Genomic DNA, 11,517 nt, shown 5'->3' with positions numbered 1-11,517 from the left:
ACAGAGTGCCTGGCTGTGGGCACCAAGGGACCCCTGCAACCAGATCAAGAGACTGTCTGGCCCGTCTCAGAAAACTGGACACACGTGCTGGCATTCTGTTGTTCAGCAGCAACTACGAGGTCAGGTCTGGACAAGCCCGGAAAGCGCAGGGAACTGCGGGAGCAGGCGGCTCACATTCCCCTGGCGCCACAGTTGCTGCTGCAGGAGTTCTCCCTCGCTCACACTGAGCTGTCCCATTCACTCAGGTGGGGGGGGGGAACACAGACAGTTTTGCTTTCTGAATATATAGGCAAAGAGACACATACATGTATGTGTGTGTTTATTTTAATTTTGTGTGTGTTGCCTGCATTACGTATGTACACATGTACTCAAGTGCCTGAGGCTAGAAAAGGAGGCCAGATTCCCTGGGCCTCTCTCTGTCTTCAGCAAGAACTGGAAGGACACTTAACAGCTGAGCCATGTCTCCAACATTTACCCGACACACACACACACACACACACACACACATTTAAAAACCTTGGTGACCATACTAATTACAAGGATATTTCGGGCAATATTCAGGCTGATCTCGGGTGTTTTTATTTTTTATTGTGTGTGTATGTGTGTATGCACGTGCGTGTGTGTGCAGGCATGGACATGGGTGTTTGTGAGGAGGCCAGAGGCTGACACCGGGTTGTCGTTCGTTATTTATCACTTTATTTTTATCACCTTAAATTATTAAGCTCCTTTTTTTAATTTAAAAAAAAAAATCATTTTTTTATTTTATGTGCATAGTGTTTTGCCTGCTTGTGCGTCTGTCGGATCCCCTGGAAATGGAATTACAGACAGTCGTGAACTGCCATGTGGGTGCTGAGGATTGAACCTTGGGCCTCCGGAAGAGCAGCCAGTGCTCTTAACCCCCGAGGCATCTCTCCAGCCCTTTAAAGTTTCTTTTTACACTGCTATTTATTCAGATTTTAAAATTATGGTCCGTGTGTGCTCCTGTGTGCCTGCATGCGCTTGTCCTCACCTCCCTACAACGAGGTTTCTGCGGCACAGCCCCTGGCCAGCTCTTCCTGTGGATGCAGGACATCTGTCTGCGCTGGCGCAACCTTTCTGTGCCCTGGGTAAAGACTGTCTTTGCATATTCAAATGCTGATTCCCACACCCGCAGAGAGCGGAGCACAGGCTGGACTTTGGCGGTGGTAGTCTTTGGCTGCGTCATGTATTGTAAGCACTCCCTCCCACGCCTTCTGGTTGATTTAATGAAGGGCTGAGCAGCCAGTATCAGAGGCAGGCGAGGATAGGCAGGACTTCCAGCAGACATAGAAACTCTTGGGGAAAGAACCGGCTGGGGAAGCACGAAAAAGTTGCCAGCCAGACCTGCCGGAATAAACAGTGCGGGGACTAAGGTTGAGAGGTGACAGGCCGCTGGGCACAGTGGCGCACGCCTGTAATCCCAGCACTCTGGGAGGCAGAGGCAGGCAGATCTCTGCGCGTTCGGGCCAGCCTGGTCTACAAAGTGAGTCTAGGACACCCAAGACTACAGAAACCCTGTCTTAAAACCAGAGGGGGGGGGCACATGGCAGAAAGTAGGTTAATATAAAGGGACTATTTAAGAGCTAGTTGGGGAAAAAGCCTAAGCTAAGGCCAAGCATTAATAAAAGGTCTCCGTGTCATTACTGGGAGCTGGAAGTCCAAGAAAGTCTGCTTATATTTGGCATCATCCAATGTTCTATACATCTGAACACAACAGAGGGCAACATAGTCCCAAGGATCAATTTCAAGCCATCAGGCTTGGTGACAAACGCCCTTACCCCTGCGTTATCTCACCAGCACTCCACCTTATTTAAAGCAGGGTCTCACTATGGCTGTCCTAGAACTCACTCTGTAGACCAGGCTGGCCTCAAACTGGGAGATCCTCCTGTCTCTGCCTCCCAAGTGCTGGGATTAAAGGTGTGCACCACCCACCACAGGGCTCTTCCACTCAGGGACTCTCACTGAGAAGGAGCTTGCGGATTCAGCTAGAATGGCTGGCCAGCGAGCCCCTGGGATCCCCCTGTCTCCACCTCTCCAGTGCTGATTACAGCAGCACACCTCTAGGATAGCTCCTTATGTGGATGTTGGGCATCTGAACACAGGTACACACACTAACCAGAAGACTTTTAAAATGGAGGGCTTTGAAGGTAAAGGGCAGACAGGCGCGCATGCACACCATCTGAGAACCATTGCCCTGGGGTACCAGCTCCTCCTTGTTGGGAGGTTGGCATCCCTTTGTGAAGCAGCAGTTATCACCTCAGGGGTCCAAGAGCGTCCTAATGGCCCTGACTCGTCTTCCCACCCGGTTGCTTCTGCCAGCACCATCATGTCGGGATCCCTCAGAATGTCTGTATCACCTACCTACAGCCACCCCACCCGGAAGAGACCATCTGCAGTATTCTCTAGACTGCCATGTTCTCCCAGGGAATCCGCCAGCAGCGGTCCTGACTGGACAGAACACTGCACGCTGGCTTCACCCTAAGTTGGGCCTCTGATGGCAACAATGCTGCGCGTGCTTCTGATCAGTGGCCAGTATATGGTTCCGCTGTTGTCAGAGCCCAGAGTCAGAAGCACGGGGAACAAGGGGGTATGTGTAGGAGGGCTATTGCTCCAGGTTACCTATGGCAGGGATTTTTGCCTTGATCCCCTTGACTTTCAGTCATGCCCAACTCCGTAGGTGGCTTAGCCAAAGCGCATCAATCGCATCAGCTAAAGGATAGTTTGGGCTATAAGAAGGAAACTAAGTTTTACTATACAGTAGTGATGGCTGAACTCAGGGGGTCACCAGGGGCCTCCCAATTCCCCCATGAGCCATAGCTGTGGGGGACCAGGCAACCCAACAAACATGACAGCAGTACCAAGGCAAAGGGGACACACAATAGTCACAGGTCCCTTCTCTCAGCTTCCAGCTCTGGAATTTGCGGTCGCTGCTCTTGAGATAGGCATGGTTATGTAGCCTCAGGCAGGCTGAAGCCCAGCAGGTGAAAAACCCCAAGGAACCATGGCAAGAAGAGAAGAGCCGGGCATGGTAGCACGTGTGTTAATCCCAGCACTCAAGAGGCTGAATCCTGATACAGTGAAACCCTCCCTGTATCAAAAAGAAAGTACCATCACAGGTCTCCTGAGAACAGCCGGAAAAGTGAAAGCCACTGAAGTTTTCTATTTTTGTGCTCTATTGGCCTAAGAAGCCCCAATGGTGAAATTTTTTAAAAGGCCTTTGTGTGTGTGACATCAGAGGTCTTCAGTTGCTCTCTACCTTAATTTTTGAGTCAGGGTCTCTCTCTCTCAACTTGAAGGGCATCAATTGGTGGTGGCTGGCCATCAGGTTCCAGGGATGACAGGAGGCAGTATCGCTGAGACTTTCCCCTGCTGAGGATGAGGGTGGTTTCCCTCCTTCTTCCGAGGCAGGGTTTCTCTGTGTAGCCCTGGCTGTCCTGGCACTCACTCTGTAGACCCAGGCTGCCCTCAGGGACCCACCTGCTTCTGCCTCCCAAGTGCTGGGTTTAAAAGCATGTACCACCAAGGCAAGATTTATTTTACTCATGTGTATGCATATGCCTGTAGGAGTTTAATGTGCGTGTGTATGCAGTGGCCAGAGGGTGCTGGGTCCTCCGCAGCTGGAGTTGGGCTCTAACCCATGAGCCATCCAAGCCAGGAAAATCTGGGTGGAGATTATGACACGCACACATCTGTGCTGTCATGTGACCGCAGCTGTAACTGGTCAGCACCTTCCAGAAAGCTCTCTTCTCATCCTTTCGGCTCTAGAACCTTCGATTGCTGTTGCTATCCTTAAGACAGGGTCTGGCTCTGACCTTTTATTGCTGTTCATTGCTGTTCCTACCTTTTTTGCTTTGTTTTGTTTTGGTTTTGGTTTTTCCAGACAGGGTTTCTCTGTGTAGCTTTGACTGTCCTGAACTCACTTTTGTTGACCAGGCTGGCCTCGAACTCAGAGATCCTGCCTCTGCTGGGATTAAAGGCGTGCACTACCACCTCCTGGCAGTGTTGCTACCCTTGAGACAGGATCTGGGGCTCTGGAACCTTTTATTGCTGTTGCTATCCTTGAGACAGGGTCTGGCCATGGAGCCCCAGGCTGGCCCCCTACTTCTGCCCTACTACTTCCTCATACTGGGATGGGGTAGGGGTCATGCTTTCCTGAAGTGAGCTCCACCATCCCTCGTTCATTGTGGCCCACACCTTGGGCTCGTTCCAGCTGCTTCCTGCTGGGACGTCAACACAGGAATGCAGAGTGGTCCTTTCACATAGCCCCTCTGTCAAGGCCTACTTGCAACGTCCTAAGTCAAGTGAGTTCTGGATCCAGACCCCAGGTGGGCAGAGAGCCTCTTGGGCAGTACTGGTTCCTGTGTGCCGTGACCTCACTGACCTCTGGTGGTCATTTCCTGGAACTGCACCTCAGTTCCCACCTCTGCTTACATAGACCCCCTTACTCCAACAGTGAGGACAGAGCCTCTGCCCTGCCCTGAAGTAGACCCCAACCATAAACTACAAGGTCCACCTTTCTCCCTCTGAGGAAACATGGACTTAAGGAAGAGTGAATGTCCCACCCTGGCCTTTCTGGCCTGCATGTGTTAGGACTGTTAAATCTGGATGTCTCTGAGCTCTGAGCAATTCAATTGGCCTCTGAAGGTTTCAGTCCTGGAATAACACAGTCAGGAGTCTTCCTGACAGTGGCCTGCTGACTACGCTCACCCTTTACACGCTAGGGTTATCCAGCGGTGAACTGTGACCCGTGACCCGAGCACATTCTATTCCATCACACTATCTCCAGAATCTGCACGTGGTACCAAACACAACCGGCAGCTGATGGCAGTGGTGTTTCTGCACCAGTCTTTGAGCCTGGTTCCTGTGGCACCCGCCTTCTGGAAGTCTCTTCCTCCCAGGAAGCAGCCCCGGACTCTTATCAAAAACTCACATTGATTTATTAGAGTATGAAAAAGGTTCAGTTTCTTTGTACAGCGGCAGAGCGGCAGCAGCTGCGGTGGCTTTGTACATGGTTGGCGATATCGCCTTGCATGGCAACTCCTGCCCCAAACAGCACTTGCATGAAAGGAGACAGCTGGGCCAAGCACCCATGGCCCCAGCCCCTGGGATGGCCCCAGCCCCTGGGAGGGAGCCCTCTGACTATTGCACGATCCTGGGGAGTGCTCAGGGGTTGGAAAGACACCCATAGGCCTTATGCCCAGCCATGGTGGCGGTAGGGACTATCTGCCTGGGAGCAAAGGCCTCTAGGGGTCCAGTACTGTCTACTTGAGCAGCCCTAGCCAGGAGAGGATACCCTCAGGGGAAGCCTTATTCTCCCGGGCTGGGCTTCACTGCAAGCTGGGTATGCAGGTGAGAGTGGTCTGGATAAGGGGCGGTGTAGAGCAGGTCAACAGAAGTGAAGGCAGGCCAAGCGCCAGGTAGGTGCCAGGTAGGTGCCAGGAGGCCCCTTGCTCATGAGCTTAAATCATGACAAGTTGGGCAGGCCACATCTGAATCAGTGCCCTGGGCAAGAGCCCAGCCAGCAGAGGTTCAATTTAAGGGAAGGTGTTAGACAGGAGGAGGGGCAGGGGTGAGGCTCTGACTGGCATGGGGGTTTCAAAGGGTCTAAAAACAGGAATGCCTCTGTGCTAACAGAATCATACTTACGTGAAGGTGTGAAGGTGCGAATAAACAAAATGTAAAAAGCACTTTCTGGAGCCTTGGACAGTCGTTCCCCCACCCCCCCATATAGCAGCCCCAGAAAGGCCCAGTGGTCCTCATCACCCAAGTCACTTCACTGTTGAAAGTGCCCTGGTTCCTGCAGAAGCTCAGAGATGCCCTCAGCCCGCAGCTCTGAGTAAGGACAGCTCAAGTGACTGGCCAGGGTACCATGGCTGGCAGGAGTAGCGTAGGTTTGCCATGGGTTTGCCTTGGGTCACCCATCTTTCTTCCAGACACATGCCCACTGTCCTCTGATACAGGAGGGCACAGTCAAGGCCAAGGAAGGTTCGGCTCCCTCCCTTCCTGGACCACAGTGGAGCCAGTGGCTCTTTGGTTAGAAATGATGATCAAAGATGGAAAGTTGGTCTGGATGAGAGGGGGCTGGAGGGAAGGGAGGGCCTTGAGAAGCCCTAGTTCCAGTATGGGTAAGCCAGGATCTAAAGATGGGGCAGGGCCTGCCTCAGTCGCCCAGCTGTTCTGCCAAATGGACTGGGAAGGCAGTTCTGGTGGGAGAGGACACTTCCCAGGAGGCAGGAGCAAGCCGTGCTGCAGTGGGCCATGGACCCAGCTGCCATGCGTAGGAAAGGGGGCTGACCCAATCCAGGTCAGGAGGCAAGGGGAGCTCCCAGCCCCCACTCCTGTTGGGAAAGTCTACGGGATACCCGCCGGGCTGGCTCTACTGCCCTTTGGGAATGAAAGGCTCTCCCTCCCCAGGCTCAGGGTGAGGGCCTGGGTCACTGAGGCAGCGTTGTATTCTCTGGGAGCTGGGGCTGTCACTGGGTCCAGGGGTGAAGACATCGTCAGTGCCTGCAGACGAGGGCTCATTGCTCCGCATCATAATGATGCCATCATCATCTTCATCTTCCTCCGGAGTCACCCTTGTTGGATCCCGGTTTAGCCCTAGGACTTTGCCCTTCAACTCCTCATTCACCAGGTCCACAGACTCGGGGGACTGTGGGGAGGCTGGGTCGATGGTGATAACAGGCAGATCGGCTTTGGGCTCATAGGCCAGTGGGTCTGTGGATTGAGAGCAGAGCATCGACAGGGTCAGCCCCGGAGCCCTGGTCGGCGAGCGCTGCACCTCGAGGGGCCTTTCAGCTGTACTGTCTATGGGCTTCACGGTGTTGTTCATATGGGCCTGAGGGACCCCTCTGTTACCAGCTGCCATCAGTTGGTTGCTCTCCTTGGAAGAGGGGTTCCCACTGGTGTACCACAGGTTAAGAAATAGGGCTTCTTCCTGGGTCAAGACTTGTGGGCCTAGGCCTGCAAGAAGGCCTGCCCTTGTTCCTCTTTATGGACTGCAGGCTTCTCCCTCCCTGCCAGGTGCTCTGGGTCATGGCTCCAGCACAGCCCTCATCCTGAGCCCTACTGGCAGCATATTTGTGGCTGGGTTTGACAGAAGGGCTAAGCTGCCCTCTCTATGAGCACCCAGCCCTCCCCATGTGAACACGGCCCATGGCTTGAGAAAAGGTCATCATGGGAGAAAGTCTGTCTTCCTCTTTGACTCTCTGAAGCCTCTCACTGGCACAGAGCACCCAGACAGAGGGCCCTTCTTTAGCCCTTTACCTGAGCCTATGCGGGCCCGAGACATGGTCGGTGAGTCGAGCTTGTGGGCCGGCACCGTCAGGTAGTTGGTGATCTGATAGAGAGTGGACAGGGTGAGTGTGGGCAGTGGCCTGGCAGAAGTCCTCAGAAAGACACCAAGGCAGTAGTTCCTCCCGGGCTTTCCCTCTGCCTGTGCCAGCACCCACACTGGCACTTCGGGACCTTTGTGAACTTGTCCCAGGCTCTCAGTAAGCTGTGCCACCTTCCTGGGCACTCAGACAGATCTACCCTGCTCTAGCCTTGCTTCCAGCCCACAGCTCACCCCGAGATTAAAACAAAAACCAGAACAACGAGAACCACCAACCCTGGGTGGCATACCTAAGTCCTGTCTGGCCCCCGGGCATGGCAAGCCCAACACATCCCAAGTGAGCTGCCTTTCACCAGACCTTGTTCCTTTCCTGGGCCCTCCGCAGCCTCTACCAGCCCCTGGGTGTTACTTTCCACCTCAGCAGCCCCACCTCAAGCTGCTATCCCAGTAACCAAATCTTGCTAGGGTCCAGTTCCCTGTGTCCCTTGGGCTCACTCCTTTCTCTCTCTCCCTGACCCTTCCCCCCCAAAGCCTCACACCATTAATAAACCTCCCAGTCTCTTTCTAAAACAGCTCGCTGTGTGGCCCCCAGAGGAGCTGGGCAGAGCTGAGGTGCCCTTGGTGAGCGAGCAGGGAAAGGAACTGAGTCCCCAGCAGGCCCTGCCTGACACACCTTCTGTTCCAGCTGGCGGGCCTTCTGCCTCCGGAGCAGCATCTGGTTCCAGGCTTCCTCATAGGGGTCGGCCACCAGCGTGTGTCTGTTATAGGACCGCAGCTGAGGGAGGAACAGCCATCAGGGGAGGGCTCAGAAGCTGGGCAGGAAAGCCAGGGCCAGGGAGGCAGGAGGCGGGCAGAGGACGCAGAGCAGGTGGCGAGGGTGCACACAGAGAACGGCGACGAAGGGCCAGGCTGGGACAGGGCCTCACCCGCTGCCGGGTCTTCTGCAGGTTGCTCCTCAGGATCTTACGGATCTCCTCCTCCTTGTCCTTGGACAGTGCCGGCAAGATGCGCTCTGAAGTCACAGACTTGGGGTGGATGTTCCTAGGACGAAAGAACACAGGTTAGGTCTCCATTTTGGCAGTAGGCCACGACGGGGGGGTGGGGGGGTGGCTCAGAGGTGGGTGGCCCAAGTTCTTAGTATGGCTTCAAGGACCTGAAACTGAACTTGACTAGCTAGACAACAGCACAGCCCTGGTGGTCATCCTAGCCTAGGGCTGAGGGAGCCAGCGTGGGGTGCAGATGCTGCCCAGACTAGCCAATGGCACTCACTGCATGGAGACAGTTGAGACCGCGGATGGGATCTTGCCCATGCCTCCACTTTCCACCAGCTCGATGGCCTGCTTCATCTCCATCTTGTGGTAGAAGGCGATGAGCTGGGGCTCTTTGGAGCGCTCCCCAGCTATCAGACACTTCTTCACGTACTTCTTATTAAAGCGGTTGAGCCTGTGGGGAAGGGAAGTGGATGGGGCATGAGAAGAGGCCCAGGCCCCCAAGGACCCTTAACTGTCCTCTCCGCCCTCCTTCCCACCAGACCTTCACCTACTTGTCCTTCCAGTGATGGTGGCCGTAGTGACCACAGATGTCCTCGATGCCTGTCAGAAGGTGGTCCAGGAACTGAAATGGGCCCAGGGCTAGGTCAAGCCTTACCTTTGGGCTCCTTCCATACCCTACCCATCTTCACCCCGACTATGGCTCTGCTTAGCCTGGTCCTGGTGCCATGAGTACCCAGGAGGTGGTGCCTTCCCCTCACTCACCCTGAAGCCCAGGCCATACTTTGGTGAGCCCCCTTCTCTGAACCCACTTGAACCTAATGACAGGCTGGCTTCAACTAGAGGCAGGGATGGCATAACAGCCCCTTGAGTTCCCATGTGCTCACATCACGCTTTCCCTTCAACTAGAGCCTGGTGGAGCTCTAAGTGGTGAGGAGAGTGCCTAGCACTCGGACAGGGTAGGAGGGCTTAAGGCCTAGCTCCACGGGCCTTCTCCTGCAACCCAAGACCCAGCTCAGCCTCTAGTACCTGCGTGTGGATCTCTTCATTGATGGAACGCTTTGTTTCTTGCTTTTTCTTCACAGCCAACAGGTCTACCAGGGGCCGGATGGTCATACCCTGGAGGGCAGGTGAGAATCAGAAATTCTGGTCCCACTACCCTGGCAGGGAGGCTGAGGGACCTCCTTTCTCCCTGAGGAGCCCCTCCGCTTTGAGGTCCTTAGTCTCTCAGGACTGGGGGTTTATAACTCACCCCCTCAGCATGTAGATAAAGGCAGGCCTTTAAAGCTCATTTCCTCCTCACAGCTCAGCCAGCAGAACAAGTCTCACTGCCCACCTGGCCAAGGCCTTCAGAGGTGAGCTCCGCCCTGCATTGTTCTGCAGCCCCAGGGAGTCAGGCCTACAGACAGAGAGCTGCCTCTGCTCAGCCACATTTCGCTAGTATTTGTGCCTCAGTGTCTGCAATATCCCTGAAAGATGGATCTTTAACATGGGAGGACACTGAGCAGTAGAGGTCGTGACCCCTAAGGCCCCTCAGGAGCGGCAGAGCCAGAGTCAGCCTGGCTCGAGAGGATCACCACCTTCAGTGAAAGCCATCGAACACACGCAACAGCAAAGTCGAGGTAAAGCAGAACTGAGGACAGGGCAAGGCAAGAACGCAAGGAGGGGCTCTTCTGTAAAGGCAGACACGGAACCCCATTCCAAAAGTCCTCTCCATAGCTTTTTCTCATGAGAAGGCAAAGCTGTGTTCCGTCTAGTACCACAAGGACTAATTAATGTCCAGGAAAGAGAAGGTGGAAGAGAAAGAAGGCCCAACAGTTTCTTGACTTCCAGGCCAGTCAGCTACAGGGGTGCAGTGTGCACATGCCGCAGGGGCCTCCCTTGGGTAGGTGGAGATAGACGGGGCGGAACCCTGGCCAGCATGGAAGGACTCCTGGGGAATCACCTAGCCCATCCTCCTCACTCCACAAATGGGAAATGAGACAAGTACACCTCCCCAAGAAACACAGCCAATGGATCGTTAGACTGAGTCCAGGCCTCAGGCTTCCTGACTCAGGAGACTGTCCAGCTGCCTATGCTGTGCTGCTGGAGACGCCAAACCATGAACTCACTCAGGCCTACCATGAGCCGTGCAGTAAGATCTTGGGCTTGCCAAGATCACTTCAGTGGCTTTACTGAGGCTGGGTTAACAGCGGTCACTTCACACACTGACCATTGGCTTCACAATGTCACATTAGCACAACTAAGAACAGAGACCCTAAAGGGGGACGGCTTGCCCAAAGTCATGTGGCAAGCTAGTGACAGGGTACCCACAGCCCTTTTCATGCAGCCTATTTTCCTCTTTCTGCCACAAAAGTCGGGGTTCCCACGGCGGGGGCCTGCCCACCCCAGGCCCAGCACCTGCACAAAGACTGTGAAGAAGATGACAGTGATGATGGCAGTGAGAAACAGGTCACACATGGGGAAGTGCTTCTTGTCCAGGAGGTAGCCCAGGGAGAAGGCGATGGCTCCTCGTAGGCCCCCGTAGGCGATGATGAACTGGTCCTTGGGGGTCAGCTTGACAATTCGGAACTTGTTGATGAACCAGGTCAGGCCCAGAACACCTGCCAGGGCGCAGGCGGAGGAGAGAGAGCTCAGGCTGTACAGGAAGCCCCTTCCCCCCAGCTCACTCCTTTCCTGGGTCTCCCAACCTGCATTTGTTCTGAAGATACCAGCCTTTAGGGGCTACAGGTCAAGGGATAGGAGGAAACAACAGAGTGGTAACAAGTCGCTACTAATTAAAACAGGTGGGAGATAATTATCCTGTTATCTCTATTTTTCAATATATGGAAACTGTCCATAATAAAACATTAGTTCAAAATGCAGGCCGAGGGGGATGCTTGCCTTGAATGCACGAGGCCCTAGGTTTGGTCCCCAGCATTACAACACATGCAAACAAAACCTGCTCACCAACAGCAAAAAATCCTACAAAATCTCAGGGCAGCTCACACCTGTAATTCCAGCACTCAGGAGGCTGAGGTAGTAGAGCTCTAGGCCAGCCTGGTCTGCATATTAACATCCTGTCATAAACGAACAAACAACCTCAAACAAACAGAAGACTAAAAAGTGTGGAAAGCGAGAGTGGAAGACACGTGTAGACCTCTGGCTTACACACACACACACACACACACACACACA

General features: G+C 54.1%; 1 protein-coding gene across 1 annotated transcript in view; it reads right to left on the bottom strand.

Annotated features, from left to right (window-relative positions):
• Positions 1-4,931: 4,931 nt before the first annotated feature.
• Slc9a1 (solute carrier family 9 member A1) overlaps positions 4,932-11,517 on the bottom strand; it is a 56,343-nt gene continuing 49,757 nt past the window's right edge. Inside the window, exons 5-12 of the mRNA XM_055611115.1 lie at positions 10,741-10,943; positions 9,370-9,459; positions 8,895-8,965; positions 8,621-8,794; positions 8,278-8,392; positions 8,025-8,126; positions 7,285-7,357; positions 4,932-6,735 (exon numbers count right to left, since the gene is read on the bottom strand). Of these exons, the coding sequence (XP_055467090.1) occupies positions 6,395-6,735; positions 7,285-7,357; positions 8,025-8,126; positions 8,278-8,392; positions 8,621-8,794; positions 8,895-8,965; positions 9,370-9,459; positions 10,741-10,943 (1,169 nt within the window). The 3' untranslated portion in view covers positions 4,932-6,394. The remainder of the gene's footprint in view (positions 6,736-7,284; positions 7,358-8,024; positions 8,127-8,277; positions 8,393-8,620; positions 8,795-8,894; positions 8,966-9,369; positions 9,460-10,740; positions 10,944-11,517) is intronic.

The sequence above is a fragment of the Psammomys obesus genome, unplaced genomic scaffold (genome assembly GCF_907164565.1).
Source record: "Psammomys obesus unplaced genomic scaffold, mPsaObe1.curated_primary_1811, whole genome shotgun sequence".
In the NCBI taxonomy this organism is placed as follows: Eukaryota; Metazoa; Chordata; class Mammalia; order Rodentia; family Muridae; genus Psammomys; species Psammomys obesus.
The sequence above is the reverse complement of the archived record's forward strand: the minus strand, read 5'-3'. Positions and strand labels throughout refer to the sequence as shown.